This window comes from Aedes aegypti, chromosome 2 (assembly GCF_002204515.2).
Source record: "Aedes aegypti strain LVP_AGWG chromosome 2, AaegL5.0 Primary Assembly, whole genome shotgun sequence".
Taxonomy (NCBI): Eukaryota; Metazoa; Arthropoda; class Insecta; order Diptera; family Culicidae; genus Aedes; species Aedes aegypti.
Window position 1 is genome coordinate 126237157 of NC_035108.1, and position 17329 is coordinate 126254485.

Genomic DNA, 17329 nt, shown 5'->3' on the forward strand with positions numbered 1-17329 from the left:
AAAGAGAGAAACGTCGAAAACGAGCAAAATAGTTGAGCGATCAATTTGAAATATTTCCGTCGTTCGGTTTTGGGAGCATTGGGCGATTCGCGGGTTAAAATCGATTTGTTTTTGCTATGATCGATTTTTTTATACTTTCAGGATTCGACGTAACTCTGCGTTGAATTATAGAGATAGGGTAATTAATGTATTTTGGACCTATATATATTTTGGACCCCCTGGGCTATTTTCTTGCAAATATCCCAGTAAAAATCTGAAGACCAACTAAATTCGCATGTCATTTAAAAAGATAGGCCTATTCCGCACTTGCATCGACCGTTTGTACACAGAAAATGTGTTTATTTTATCTGAAATTAATTTAATTCAATCGGTTCACCCATGCAACCGTTACAACACGTTACACACAGAAAGTGAAGCCGTCAGAATTTTTTCAAATGTAAACAAAAACGTTTTTCAAATTTCTGGACTAAAAGCATAGAATTTTTTTCGGTTTTCCATTGTCAATCGGGGTCCAAAATATATACTTTGAGCCTTTGAGGGTCCAAAATGTATTGGTGTGTCCAAAATAATGAAAAAACAGTGCTTCACAATTCAATTATTTTCGACGATTTTTGAATTTTACATGACCGTGTGGGCAATTTTATCTCGTAGAGGAAGTTTTTCTTCGTATGTTGGCGTGTTCTTTGTTTTGGTTGCGCCAGTTGCGCTGTGCAATTAATTAATTGGGACAAAAAACTTAAATCACTTCCTTAAGGGGTCCAAAGTACGACCGTTACCCTAGATATTGACTGGTCCGCAGGATATGATACACCGCGCGGCTGTTGTAAAGTGTCCAAAAACGCGCATTTGCCCGAAATTCCACGCGGCGAATGGTGTAGGAAAGAAACAATCGCGTTTGATAAAACACCGCAATGTTATCTCCCACAAGAATGAGGTAAAAAGGGATCTGTTGAAGAAACCAGATCACCCTTTTTCCCAGGATAACACAGATAATTCACCGATTTTCGACAAAAATTGGCTGAATAGTATTGGCACGATGAGCTAAATATAATAAGAAAACAAAAATCATACGCTCGTTATCTAACTTAACACATTAAATGATAAAATTACTGATATACAGTCAACTTACTATTAATTTACAGTTGAAGTTCAAAATCACTTTGTTTCGAACAATTTAATCTTATTGAAGCAACTTTTTTTTTTTATCAAGGCGTCGTTTTAGCGATTCAATTTTTTATGAACAGTAATTCGGCGAGTAGTTGATCAGCGGGGAGAAGTTGATCATTTCCGTACCCACATGTATAAACTGCCAAGAGAGCTATGATCCGTTTTCAATATCACAACTTCTGTTATATCACATTACCTGATAGCTGGTCTTGACGTTTCTAAATTCGGTTTGCCGTTCAAGATAGCTATACCATGGAAACAGATTTTTAAGGAAATGTTCGATGAACTGTTGAAGGGTTCTACTCCAAACATTCGACCATTGCCAACACTGAGCTGAATCTCCAACTAGATTATATGTGCAGCGCACATATATTTTTACAATCAAGCTTTGCATTTGGACTGTATTAATGCTGCACATAAAATTAAATGCTCTGTTACCCTTAGATTTCAGATAGAGTGCCTCTATAAATTATATGCAACCGCATGTAATTTTTATAAAATCTAGCCAATATATTTGATTAGCGACCAAATGTTTATTCCCCCCTATTATTTTTTAATTAAAACAAGAATAAAAGCTAATTAAACACTTTACGGTTAATTGAACTCAATCTCATGTTTATTTTCACTTCAATGAAATCATTTTGGTGGACTTTAGTGGATATTCGGCAGAAAGTTTGTAGCCTTGGTTATGGTGACGCTGCTCACGGTAGGGTTGATGAGAAAGTATTCATGCCGGAGTACGGGTAGAGCTAGAGCATGTGGAAGTTTGCGCTGGTATCTATTCGGAATAGGCGAATCCTTAAACGTTCTAGAAGCGTGGCACAGTTTTTACTGCAGTCCATGTCGTCCACCGTCGCAGAATTTGAATTCGGTACAGTCAGATTCTCTGGAAAGAAATAAATGGCTGATTCGTCAATATATTGTTTTCAAACATTTTCACTTAAAGAAACCTACCGTCTAGTCAAACAAAACTCCATAATCCGTCGATTCAGTCGTTCCAATAGAACTTTTGAGAATAAAATCATATTTTTAAACAAAAGAACAATTAACTTCAAAACCACAAATCGTGTTAGCAGGATGATGCGAAATTGACATGTTTTCTTCCCGTTGCTCTGCGAGTATTATAGAATTCGATTTGAAACATGAACAGGTTGTAACAATCTGGCCTTTTTAATGCATTAGAACGCAAGTGAAGATTATGTGCACTGACATTGTATTTTATGTTACCAACTAAAATTTATATGCGGCACATAAAACCAAATTTGAGCACAAATTCAACATCTATCTGGTTTCTGCACATAAAATATAATGGAGATTTGATTTCAGTGTAAAGACACCATTTTGATAAACTGTTCCATACATTCCTTATATGTTCTGTAAACTCTGTTTTAAATTTGCTTTGACGATAAAAATTCATTTTCAGGGAAAATAAAAGTTATTTTTGTGGGCGAGTTACCAATTTCAAAGTAAATTGTATACCTTCAGGCGTTTTAATGTGATTATTAGTGACCCCAAATTTAGTAAATAGCATGTGTTTTTGATTTTAGGAAACCTGTCGCAGTAATTGATCAACTTCACCCCGGAATCAAAATGTCCACTTGTTGATTTCTAAAAAATGTTTTTATTATAGGATAAAATTTCATAAACATTTCGTTTGTATTATTCGATAAAACATCCAACCATTAAAGGTTAAAAAATATTTGGATGAGAATACATGCATCCTACTACTGATTATAAAACAGAATCGCTCAAAAGTGATCAACTTCACCCCATTTTATGGAACAAAGCTGTGGGAATAAAAGGTTTCACTTTGAAGTGTAGTATGGAAATCACAAAAATAAACTATTGCATCAATCAAGTTCTATTCTATTTTAAGCACTTCCAACAGTTATTAACTGAGAGCTTTCGTTGCCAAAGTTGCCATTTTTTGCATTCGTATATCGTGTGACAGATACGATAATTACTCAAGGCCAGGGAAGTCAAGGAAATTTTCATTATGAAAAGATTCTGCACCGACCGGGAATCGAACCCAGACACCTCCACATGGCTTGTTTTGTAGTCGCGACTCTAACCACTCGGGCTAAGGAACCCAAGACAACATTTGCCTATTTTATAATCATTTATTAACGCAATTTTTCACACTACATACTGAATATTTGCTTTATAAATATTACTTTGCAGCTGCTACGCACACATTGTTCAAGCAAATCTGGCGAAAATTATTAAGCTTCTTATCATTTAGTGACTGTAATCATATATGTAATGATGTTTATTCAGGTTTCACTTAGCTTAATAAGGATTAATGATTTAACAACGCTAGTTAACAAACTTCATTATTGCTGTATAATTCAGCATCATGTTAAACAACATTTTAATTATTTCCAAGTGAAAGCCTTTGTTCAGGCGTTGTTCACACAATTTGGGAAGAAGTTATAAAGCGTGTCGTTGTATATTGACTTTATTCTACAACTTCAAAATCGCTTCATAAGCATTCATCTCAGCTTTTATTCAACTGCCACAAAATTGATTGAAAACAAAATAAATGACTAAAATAGCTAACACTGTATACATCAAATGCAGTTGTATACCCTTACCATGAATAAATAACCACACTTTTAATAATACCGAATACTGGATTCAAACTCGAGACCTTCCATCGTCAGCGGTATACCTTGCCACTCTGCGTCATCTTGATATTCATATATCAGCCTTCCAGTGCCCAATATAAACCTCTTGTAGCTGATTATTGATCATGCTTGAGCTTCTATTCAACAATAACTAAATCAACACGTGCTATGCTGATCACACAACTGAATAAGCGCATTACTTCTGCTCTGTTCAGTACTGATGCGAGCTGAACTCAGTCGGCTTATTTATAGCGCACAGTGAGAAAAATTTATTTCAATTCTGGTTCAAAAATAAAGTTTATTCACAAGGTAAAAACAGTCTAAAATGATTAATCGAATTTCATAATAAGTTTTAACTTGTTAAATTTTAATTGAATTGTTCATCTAACTATACTAAATTCATTTATTAAATGGTATAATATTTCTACTAGGGTAATATTTTAATTATTTGTCGTACTTTTTCCATCTATTAAACATTATACAATATAAAATATATTTCATCAATAATCCCTTATGTCAGGAACTGATTCAAAATATTTTGTAAACAGCAAAACATCTATAACATTTTAAATATTGTATTGAGAAAGCATCAGTTATTATTGTATCAACATGTTTTTATATATTAGTAGTAGTGGCGAATTCGCCAAGGGCGAAAAGCCACTTCAAATGAAGATAAATAATAATTAATATTAGTAAGTTGAACATTGCAATATATTAGGATTTCAACGCAATTTTTAGATATTTTGTTCAATTTTCAAAATTTGGCTATGGTGTGACCTCTTTTTGTAGAGCTTCTTTGTTGCTGAACCAATGTGTTTAGTAATCGTTATTTTGGACTTCTTTGGATGACCTTCTCGGATGATATATCTATGTTGTATTAGGATTTTATAAAATACCTATTCAGCTTTAAATCATGTTCATGTTAAACATGGAAACAGCTGAAGTGCGAAGCAACCAAAACGTTAGTTCGTCTCCTGTACATCTGTTTACACAATTATATTTGTTTGGTGGAATATTGGCTCTTTAATAGAAGGAAAAATGACTTGTTCAACTCATTAGTAAAACAATTCGACAAGTCGGCAGAGATTCTTTGGAGAAGTTTAATAAGTGTTGATTCTACTATTATTCATTCCAATGAAAAATGTTGAACATTGACTTAAATTTGGATCTTAATACCATCTTCTCAGCTCTTTGTAGGGCATTTTTTCAGCTGTCACCATTATTCAACAATAATTAACTATGTATGTTTATTTGTGACACTTGCCTGTAAGTTGGGTAACCACTTTCATGTAACTATTGTTAAATTATTGTTTATACTTCGATTATCATTAAAAATGTTATGATTAGTAACTTTTTCCGATTTCAATAACGTCGCAGATGATGATCACTACATTTGGAAAATTTAAATTTTGATATTTTTAATCCAATGTGATTCGAACTTTACCCTCGTTGATCCATTACGTCGCTATTACGTCCATCACGTTAATCCATCTATCGCACACACGTCTTGGATTTGATTTGAAAAACATTTGAAACATTTGAAAATAACATAAAAAGACATAATATGTTTTGCTTGAATAAGAGCATACTCATATACTGTTATTCACGTTGTTTATAAGTTTTACTAATCATGCTGGTCAACATTTTAAGTATTAGACACTGAAACTTTTGTACGATTTGTTGTTAATCAAATGTTCAATATGCTACTAAAATGATGGCTACAACCTATAGAAGCTTTTAATCAGTCAATTGTTAAACTTCTTATGTGTTGTAGAACAAAAGCTACTATATTTGCATTTTTTGAGGTTTATTCAGCTCTTATGCAAAACACAAACTGCAAGTGGAATAACAGCTTTTTTATAAGCGGAATTAATATTATTCAATTAATGAGTCAACTTAAAATTTGTTCAGCAATGGTTGCTGCTATGCAGCTTGTATTAAACACGTAAGTATCTTAAAAGCTACCAATTGTTCCTTGGGAAGGCCCCTGCACTTCGTCGATTAGCAGATGGAGTGCGTCTAGGGTGCCCTTACTTCTCCAAAATCCGCAAATTTCATCAGAAATAAGCTAGTGATGTTCAACATAGCTTTCAATTATTCTTTAACCATAGTCTTGTTACTTTTTACGGAGACATGACGCCAAAGCTAAGGCGCGGAAAGAGTTAGCTTTTGATGGAGGTTTTCCAGGCTTTTCCAGAGAACCACTTGAAAGGTTTTCCAGGCCTCTGGGATGAGTGTCCGGCCATTTGGCCGAACGCCGTTTGGCCGAATTACGAACAAAAAATTATCAAATTACTACAACATTTATGTGTAAGATTCTTAGGTGTTACCCAATACAGTCGAATTTCGTTCCTTGCACTACGTTTAATAGACCATTTCCGTGAAAATTTTTGTTGGCCTATATGCTTTCTGTCAATTTATTGAACAAACTTTCCTAAGGAACCGATATGTTTTGGAACCTTGAACTATTAGAAAACAATGAAAAACTTGCGGCACGTTAGTTCACCACTCGGTCCCCTACAATTTGTTTCACCTCAAAAAAATGCAGACCCCTTTTTCCCCTATGGTTTGCCACCACGTTGTGGTGAATTTAAGATCAGCTGACATGACCAGATGATTTTTGTTTATGTTTTCATTCATCATAATGGGCTCCGCTGGTTTCGCTCTCTCCTTCCTTCACGGTTCCTGAAGTCTCCGTATTCACCGTGGAAACCACCTTCACCGCTTCGGACGGTTATGCCCGCACCCGACTAACACTAGACGGTTCTGTAACGCAAGGATTGTAGTCGACAGATGCCTGATCTCTCTGTTTTGTGCCGACGATGATTGAATAAGCCGGAAGATTCCCGCCTAGAGGCAGCAACAGCCGCTCAAAATTTCCTTGCGCGGCTCTTGCTGCCTCAAGGCGGAAATATTCCGGATCAACAGCCAACAGATAGATTTAGCCATTTGCCGGCATGAATAGTAAAATAGCGTCTACTAGAACTAGCGGTACCGTAACTGTTGGGTGGATGAGAGATTTGTTGTTAGGGGGTGGTTTTGAATTTTGAATCTGTGGAGGAAAATATATTTTCCCAAACCCCATTCGGGTTGGAGTTGAAACTGTGATTCAGAACGGGTTGCGCCAGTTCCAACCTGGTTCAAAACGTTTGTATGAGTAATTTCAGGTTAGTTTCGTTGTTGGCGCTCCTGTTTGGGGCGCCCTGACCGGGATCACGGTCAGTTTGAGCGCGCACCTGATTTGACGTTTCCAAATGTAAACAAGCATCCCAATGCAGGAGTGGAATCGAAAAACTGTTGCAAAATCACCACGCTGAAACCCGTAGGGGTGAACAAACTGTGCCGCATCTCGAAATATTTTTCAAAATGTGGTGAGTATCCATGTTTTCAAAATTTGTAAGAAATTCAGGAGTGCATATAAACAAAATCTGAAAGCGTTAACATTCATTAAAAATGATTGTCTTTCGAATAAAAATACAAAAACTGGGGGTTAGATCTGACGGAAAAGGTCTATTGCACTTCGTTCTAATTGGGCTCCCGTTAAGTGGGCTATAGCCCACCTAAAACGAAGGCAAGCGTAACTTTCTGACATAAACCGCAATTTGTCAATGTTGGTAGCCCTGAATTTCTATTGTAATCGGTGTTTTGACAGCTCAAACTTAGCCTGATTAGTGAAGTCTTTCACTAATCGGGCCACGGGTTTAGTGCAACGAACGAAAGTTGACTGTAATTAATCAGTTAATTAATTGACTTTAATGATGTGATGGGACGTAATGTTTGTCACTATTTAAGTGCTCCAAGAGAATGATTGTGAACTCCCCTCATTGCATCAAAACTCAAAGCTCATGGTTGTTTCATCTGGGGCTACCAACGGTATGATATGGTTCCAGATTTTTAATGATTTCATTAGAAGTTTTTCCATCTTTTAAGCACAGACAAACAGACGTCACCCTCTCATCATTGTGCATCGACCACCTTTTTAACGGTCGCTTCAAAAAATATGTCTGTGCATAAAGCTAGCATTACTGTACATGTACAAATAAAATGATTGAAAAGGAAAAGGGCCCCTCTATAGAGCCATATTGAAATCAGAGGCGCGTCCACGTTCGAAACCATGGGTAGGACAAACATTGGCTTATATTTTGTGAAGCTAAGAAAAAAATTAACCCTATGGAATACTAGACTAGAAATTAAAAGTTACTATATTTGAAAGTGTCAAACACAAAGAAGTGAGAGTGATATTTTGGACGGTTTTGACTTTGTTTTGAGGAAATCATACTCTTCCTATAATATCCTTAGAATGATTTTCAGGTGATTTTTCCGCTCACAGAAAATAACATAATTTTTAGAAGATTGGCTTATTATTATTATTACCGTCGTTGGGGGTGACAATGGGTCAAAAAGGGAAATGTGCGATTTATTTTTTGAATAACTATCGCAATTTAACTCCAATAAACGTCAAATTTGGTGTATATGTACTTTGATGGTACATTAACAACTGTTCAAAAATTAAAGACAAATATTTATTCACAGCGGCACCACAAGTGAATGAAAAATGACCCAATCTCACCCCATAGAGGGGGTGACATTGGGTCACTGCAATTGAAATAACTTGTTTTTGAGAATATGATTTCAAAACCATTCACAACTGAAAAATTTTGACAAAAAACGATGCAAACAAGGCAAAAAGATATCTAAGATGTTTCACAAGTATGATAAACCCACTTAAAAGAAAGATTATACTGAAAATTGAAGAGCTATGAGAAAAATACGTAAACCCAACATTTATCGTCAAGTTTACATAAATTTTCTTGGTTTTACCCTCAAATTGTCTTCAAAGTCTCATCCCATTGCTATAAAGCCCATTCAGTTTCCCCAAAGGTGTACTGAAACAGTGATTATTTTAAACCTTCGCAAATAGTTAAATTTCGGTGCGACATTCCACGATCAATAAATTTCAGGCAGAAGTTGACGTCATAATCCCAGTATTTCAGCGATCCAACTCATTTGTACTTCCGTGAGATGTTTCTATAATATGAAAACACTGATAAATAATCAAATTTAGAAAAAAAAACACCCTTTTGATAAAAATTTACGATGTTGCTGCGCACGAAACACAGTTGCTGGTTTGAGAAGTTGTCAAAATGCGTTGTATTGTTATTCAATGCACGGAATACTGAAGTAGACTTGTTTGATGTTTCAGAGATCCTGTATTTAGAAAAAATAAACACATCTTAATGAAAAAGAGAACACCCGGCACCGTAAAATGTCAAAGAAGTGGACTTGGAATTTCATTAACTATCGTTCTTGCTTGACCCAATCTCACCCCCATTTTCAATGTTTTAGACATCGTACAGAAAAAAATGATTTTTTATGAGAAAATCAAACAGATTCCGGAAAATACCTGTGATGTATAATGAAAAGACTTTCAACATTCTACTAATACAACGATAGAGGCTAGAGTACATGCGTGATACTTTGTACAGGAGAAATTTAATGTTGTAAATTTTATCTAGTTTCAACATGCAAGTTTATTGATGTAGTATACAAAACTACTATTTCTAAATATGTATATTGTTATGAATTATGTGTAATAATATGTTCCCTAACATATGAATTATAAATTTTAGTAATATCAGCGTTATTAGCTGAAATATTTCACAAAACATATTTTTCCGTTTTGACCCACCTCACCCCCTAGACCCATTGTCACCCCCATCGACGGTATCTTTATTTAAGAGATTTTCAGCTTTAGGCTGGTTCATGTCAAGGCTAAGACTGGCTTGTTTTTTTGGCTTGTTTTGTATGAAATAAAAATTGCTGAAACAACTTCAACGTAGATTTTCCCAAAACTAGGATTTTGTCACTGACATTCCAGTGCTGTAGGGATTTACATGCTAGTCGTCACCACAAAAATGCATTTTTTCGTATTTACATGGCTGGTAGTGACTGAGTGCCTTAAACTAGGAAACTACTTGCCTGAAATTAGGAGATGGAAACAGATCTTCAAGGACCCAAAAAGAGACGGAAAAGAGATCAAACAGGAACCAAGAAAACAAAACGTAACCTAATAGGAATCATGAGATAAAAGTTCGATTCGTCATAGCATCAGAGCAAACATTTCTCTAAGATCTAAGACATTTTTGAGTATTCCTCGTGACATTACAATGAGTATTACTGAATGTATTTTTCATGATTTTTAATAGGAATTTCATCATAAATTCATTCAGGTATTTGCTCATATGTTCAGATATTACTTCGGAAATTTATGAAGGAGTTCATTTAGTGATTATTTTCCAATGAATTTCTCCATAAATTTTCCTATGGAATTTCTCCAAGAATTTTGTTTAGGATGTTTCAAGAATTCATCCTGGATGTTTCCAAGAAGAAATGAAATTTCCCCAAAGATTATTCCAGAAATCATCTGAATTCGTCCAAAAATTCTTTGAATTTTTTTTTTCAAGAAAGTCATATATTTTTCAAGTTTGTAGTAGTCCGTAGGATATTCTTAAGAAATTTCTCGAAAAACATTGGACATTAACAACATTAACTTTTGAAGATTGTATGGGATTTTTTGGATTAAATGCTGGAGAAACACCTATAAAAAATAAAATAAATTTGTTCAGAGATCTCCTAAAAGAAGTTTTGGTTTCCAGGAGAAAATGAGGACGTTTTCTCATGAGCCAGACATTTTGGGGGTCATGCACAAACCATGTCACGCTTTACTAGGCATGAGAATACCATGAAAAATTTTATATTTTCTTCCATCCTCCAAAAGAATAAGTACGGAGCTGATCGAGTTTATATGTATATTTACAGATGGTGAATAGTTTAATTTATTTCCTAGCTTTCTGCTGATTTTGTTTTTTTTTTGTGTTAAATCGTGGGTAGGACAATCCTTTGACTGTCCTACTCAGGTCTTTTTGTGCGTAATACGTGTCCTACCTGTGCTACCCACTTCCCGCACCAATGATTGAAATTGTAGCTTATAACATTAACTCGACATTTGTGGGCCCTTACCGACTTTAATTTAGTTTAACTCCCTTCCACACATGCATGTTCGCTTTAGATCAGGTTGATAAGGCTTTTCCAGAATCATAAGGAAGAAATGTGTTTCGAAAATGCCAATAAAATATCGGCTGCAATCGAAAAAGTACCGAGTTTGCACACTTTTGTAAATATAAGTGATCTCATGAGGCTTTCTACTGCTAATATCAACGCACCCCCTAGCCATGGCCAATCTGCGTTGTTTACACAAACATCCCTATAAACCCCACGCTGGGAAATACGTTTACCGAAAAAGGCGTTATGAGGTTCTGCACTGCATTCTTGTATTGGATTTACTTTAATGGCATTGTTGTTAGCAAATTCACAAAAAAGTGAAAAAGAAAGAAAACATGATTTGTGCAGGCAGAGCCCCATAGGCCATGCTATACCAGTTAGCACGCCCGACGCCCACCGATGACAGAGTGGGTAGGCTCGCACCATCGTCCCGCCCTTCTACCTATTTTTGAGATAGGCAGTTCTGTCAGGGTGTAAATAGTTATTATTATCCATGTAATCAAATTGTAATGCACCGATTTACGACCTTCTACGTGTTAACGACCTTAAGGTGGGAATATTTGCGTGCCGGGTTTGCACATCTTCCAGTTGTGACATCACTTCTCCACAATGGCTTGGAGGTTTCCTTCTTCATTTCGGTTGTTCTGGAAAGATAAGAAAACAAGCGTGCCTATTCTGCGCGGCGTGTGAGGTGACACGAGTCGAATGAGGTGACAATTGTCGACTCGCTCCCATTTGATTAACATTAGTCGTCTCACGTCACTCGCGGTGAGAGCGAGTCGTCTCGACTCACACGCCGCGCAGAATAAGCACGAAGGAAAGGAAGGGGCCACACCACTCCACAGAATGGCGGCCCATCTGGTATTAGTTTTGTGTTAAATAATTATTGTTGTGAGTAGAGATCCTGAAAGGGAGAAATGCGAGTAGGCGGTAAGCCCGCCAATCGAAACCGTCAAAATCCCCATTAGCTTTCAATACTATGCCTCTATCAGAAATTCTAATAAATCATAATTTATTCTCCTACACTTTCCCTAACACAAAGTATTCCTATTTAATAAGACAAGTGCAAAAGCACAGATAAAAGTGTGGGACCGCATCGAATCATGTTGATGCCATCAGAGCACTCATTCTTCGATTTGCGAAATATGAGTCCGCTGAAAACACCGACCCGACTCGACGCAATCGCGCACCTCTACCGGCACCTCCGCACATGTAAAAACTTCTGCGATAACCCTGTGGTGTGAAAGAAATGCGCAATATTATTTTGATTTCAATCCTAACTTCATGACCCGTAGGCTCTACGCGTATGATTATTCATTATTTAGGCTAAATATACCTGTTTATATCTGTACATCAGAAAAAAAAAAACGAAAAACGACTACGAATATCTTGCAGCGTAAAGTTTAAGTGATCAAATATTCATCCTCTCTTCGACCCTGCTCTATAATAACCTCCTAAACGCAGAGCTAAAGATTCTTTCTTGCGTTACACAATCTGGACCAGAAACCATTTTCAAATACCTCCCATAATTTATGCGAGGCAAAACAGATTCCACTTTCTACGTAATGTAACGTAATGTAACGTAATGTAACCCAGCATAAACAGCTGCCCAACTCCCCGAATAAAAAATACAATACAAAAATAATATAACGTATTGTAACAGTACCATTCAATATATTGGAAATACAATACAGTATATGTAAAATGACAATACAATTACAGTACAATATTTTGTTTTGAACAGTTCACTGTACGGTATATGAGATTTTTGCAATATAATGTATGGGTGGTTAAGTATCGTAACAATACAAATATAGATATTTTCTCATACAAACATTTTAAAAATACAATACGATATAATGTTCATGTATTGTCTTAATTAGCAGTTCGTGTATTGTTGTACAATACAAAAACAATTCAACGAACTGTATCATGGTTGCATTCGTCGTTACAGCTAATGTCAAGTGACTTCTAAAAAACTACTTATTTTTACTTTTTGAATATTTTTCACCCAACATTTCTTGCTTTCTGAACTTGTTTTGTTTATTTCTTTCAGCAAAGCTACATAGAAAAAAGCAACAGTTGTTTTACGCAAAAATAGGAATTTGACCAAAATTGTAAGGTATAAAACCAATTAAAAACAATACAATGTTCTGTTACAATATATTATATTGTTTTTGAATTATATATCCAAACAAGAATAATATTGCTTCGACATTCAATTACAATACGCTGTATTGTATCTAATACGTTATATTGTACATTAATGGTTTATTCCATTCACTGAATGATACGTTTTTATCCGGGTCTCCAGACCTGCGCCCTCCAAGATCCAAGGTGCTGCTGCCTTACGTTCAAAACTTCTTTCCTCTAAGTCTGTCTATCTCGGAATGTATGACTCTATTGCATACTACAATACCAATCAGACCCTATTCCTGACAAGACACAGAGTCACAACCCCAATGTGATGGATTTACCCACAACCTTGTCATAACCCCTCTTACGTTTCGCTATCCTCGGAAGTCACCCATATTGATGCTTGGCAAAATATATCAGTATTCAATCCACAAATCCCAAATTACACCACATTACGTTGGTCCGTTTGGCGTCGCCGGTGGATACCTGTTCTGACATTCTTTTCTTTCAAACACCACTTCAAGCCTGTCCCCCACTTTATCAATAAGAATGTTGACGAATCACGATAATCTGAAGATCGTGACCAGAACGGATCACCATCGAGGGCGGACCTGGCATTCAAGCGGGTGGATACAACGTCATAACATAATTGAAAACGTCATTGCATAAAGTCATTTGGCATAAAGCCGTTTGGCATAAATATATTTGGCATAACGGTCGTTTGGCATAATAGTCATTTGGCATAATGGACGTTTGGCATAATCATGAAAAACTGAGTTGCTATGCTTTTGGCATTACCATTGCTAACATTCTCATATGTGATTTTCCCTTCTTTTGGTCATAGGCTGTTCTTTCTCATTACGTTGTTAACTAGTGGTTTGCATTGTGACTTCTAAGATTTTCATTGACAATTTTGCCTTCTTTCCTTGGCATTATAACTACCGTGAAAGCCCATACTCTGCGCACTTAAGGCTTTTCAAATTTTCAAACAGCTGTAATTAATTGAAAACAAAACACAATACTCTGAAATTTGGGAGCAAATACTTATTGATCTTATGTATAAGGAAAAATATAAAAGCTTTACTAAGTAATGATTTTGATTGCAAATTTTTAATTTTTCTCAAGGGTGTCCGTGTTCCTAATTCTGCGCACTCATTTTTGCAATGCTCCTTATTCTGCGCATTTAGGTTCCTAACTCTGCGCACTCGATAAATTCTTTATAACAGTTTAAGTATTTTACTAAAAGCATTACTAGCATTTGAACTTTGAATTAATATTCATTTTCTTGCTTTATTATGGCTTTAATCCCCAGTGGAGCGTGGAATGTCTCTTACATAGAAGTTTACTAAGTGAAGTGAATTTTATTTATAACTCAATCTATGATAATTACTTATACTGAATGCCATTAAGTGCAACTCTCAAAATAATCGAAATCATCATATTACTTCCAAAGCATGTAATTAGCTTTGGTTTTCTAAATCTAGAACATACAAAAAGGGTACAAACTACGTTTTTTTGCGTTCACCCTAAGCGTGTAAAGGAAAGTTAGCTTTGTCTGTTTATGTGTTTTCACTAAAAATATAAAAACCAAATTTACTTTGGTTCGGGGTATTAAATAATTGTCTCTGGATTCGGGTCGGATCCGGGTTTTGAAGATAATTAAATAAAGGGGGGAAAAAAAACCTAGGTGCTGGTTTGTGTATTACGAATAGTCGTATAATTAAATACGATATCGTTATGTAAATTACGAAGAATGAGTTTAAGCGAAAGGATATATCCAATTACTTAATGTTATCTATTTCATCCTCAAATCGAGAAGATATCGTCGCCTCTGTATAAGGCGTTGACGTAATTACATGAACGATTCGTATTGCAGATCAATAAACCAGTACTTTATTGGCGTTTCTATTAGCAGAATACTAATTAAACCTCGATTGTTTCCATTACTCGATTATTGACTTCATGAAAACTATACAAAAATCAAAATGATTTTGATTAGGGATGGTTTAGGGAGCATTCAAAAATTACGTCATCGTTTCAGGGGAGGAGGAGTCTACGAAAATATGGACAATTAGGTACTTGTAAAAATAGGCGTCAGGGGATTGGAGGGACGGAGTGTAGAAATCTCTAAATTATTGATGGACGCCATTTTTTATCTTCCCTTACTATGATGGTCCCCTCAAACAATTTTCCAAAGCATTTCTATTCCATATCTAAATGGTGTCGACAAGACAATGGTTCCCTTCAATATCGACCTCTGGAGGGTTGATTGTATGTTGAAAATAACGTTTTATAACTGCTGCGCATAGTAAGGAACATAGTTGAAAAAATGGTTCCTTACTATGCGCACTTAAGAAGAAAAAGAAAATGAAGAGAAAATAAGTTGCACTTTACCAGTGATGATTGCTCGATAAATAAACTAGTGCCTACATACTAAAAATCTGAAGTATATTCTCTTTAATTTGCTTCAAATGACTTAAGTGATGAGGTACTCTCTTAGCATTTTTGCTAACGGGCAGTCAATTTGGACGTTTTTCAATATTTTTAATGCTATTTTATTTTTTACTAGTGGTCCCGGCAAACTTCGTCTTGCTATCAAGTAGGCTGTTGAAAAACGTCATGGATCATCCCATACAAAATGACAGTTCCGTTCACGCTCGTTTTTCCGACATTCCCGGTAAATATCCTGGATTTTTATACACACAAACACGTCGGAACCCTTGACGAACAAAACGAAGGAAGAATCATTTAAATCCTTTGACCCGTTCTGAAGCCATTTCGTGACATACAAACACCATTCCATTTTTATTTATATAGAAGATTAAAGTAATAAACGTAAATTTGCCAAGAAAATTTTTCGCGTTTTTTGTTTCTATTGTAGCAATATATGGAAAAAAGTTTAAACAAAAATTTTAAGTATTTTACCAGATTTTGGTAAAAGTGCGCAGAGTTATGAGCTGCGCAGAGTTAGGTGCCCTCACGGTACTAACACTTTCATCGACGAATTTCCCTTCTTTTGATCACCAGATCTTCTTTTAAGTAGCATTATTTAATTTTTTAATTTCTTTTCTTTTATGCCAACGTCCATTATGCCAAATGACCATTATGCGAAATGACCATTATGCCAAACGGACTTTATGCCAAATGGCTTTATGCCAAATGACTTTATGCCAAACGGGGTAGCCCCGACGGAGGTAGGATTTATTAGTAGGGACCAACCACCACCAGTGATCTCATGAGGCTTTCTACTGTAGCAAAAAACCATTTCATGACACATATTCGTAACATAAAACAATTTGTATTTTGAATACCATTTGATTGGGTGCTGCTATACCGGTTTCGTTTTCCCACCATCATTAATTAAACTAAGGCTGTAACTATATTCTAGGTAGTTCAATCACAGGATCCATCCGCTGGTCGTCTCTCCAGCGCTCGTTCACCTTGGAACAGTCGAATTCGGGTTTCCCTATTTTCACGTTGACCTTGTTGTGCATCCGGCAGAGCCACTGGGACAACGTATGCTGGGACTTGGTTTCCGTGGCGAATCCTTCAATCTGAAAATACGTGGTTCGAATAAGTGGAATTGAAGTCAAATTACAAGTGCTATTAAAAAAAGGGCATTTTTTTATAAATCAGTGTGGCGGAACCTCTGAATGATTTGGTTGAAATTTGATTCGATTCTACAAAAATGCTATACAAGCATAAAGGTATTATTTTTCATTCTAGAACTGAGCACCATGACTTTCCCGAACATGATTTTTTTTCTCTGGGACACCCTAATGCTTACTCTTTTTGGAAATCCTTGGCGCAGTACTCGCAGGGATACACTTTGGCAAATGCGTCGAAGAACTTCTGAACGTTGGTTCGATCCTGTGGCGAAGGATCATCCGGATAGTAGGCAGCCATGGTGTGCAGCAGGCCCCATGTGTGTCTCCCAAGGCGTTCCTTATCCAGGGGGCAGTGTTTCGGGAGTGCACTCGGTTCCGGAACATGTCCACCGGTGCTACTGGCAGTATTGGGGCGATACTTCTGAAGTGGGAGGTTTCGCACTTGTTGTGGACAGAGTTTTCCGCTGCATTTTGGACCACGATTTGAAATCTGTACACGTCCGGCATGGGACCTTTTCTTTCCCGTCCATCGGTTGATGTCCCTCAGCTGGCATTTTTGCTTTATAACACAACTTGAATCTAATTTAATAAATTTTAAAAAAGCCGGGCACGTCGAATGTTTTACTCCGAAACCGCATAAAATACATCACTCTTCTGTTTGTGATGTAATTTGTGTAATTTGCGTCAGCTGTGGTGAAATGTTTCACTATTTACTGATCGAGGGGTGAT

General features: G+C 36.2%; 1 protein-coding gene and 1 long non-coding RNA gene across 2 annotated transcripts; both read right to left on the minus strand.

Annotated features, from left to right (window-relative positions):
* Positions 1–1754: 1754 nt before the first annotated feature.
* LOC110675320 lies at positions 1755–2246 on the minus strand. Its single transcript, XR_002499369.1, has 2 exons — positions 2122–2246; positions 1755–2053 (listed from the first exon to the last, which is right to left on the minus strand). It is a non-coding gene; the product is annotated as an uncharacterized LOC110675320 (long non-coding RNA).
* Positions 2247–16270: 14024 nt separating this feature from the next.
* On the minus strand, positions 16271–17307 carry LOC5571184 (FAD-linked sulfhydryl oxidase ALR). The gene is given in 5 exon segments (XM_001653451.2): positions 16271–16408; positions 16411–16530; positions 16533–16546; positions 16780–17007; positions 17009–17307. Coding segments are annotated over 5 exon segments (531 nt in total). The 5' UTR covers positions 17155–17307; the 3' UTR covers positions 16271–16385.
* Between the last annotated feature and the right edge of the window lie 22 nt (positions 17308–17329).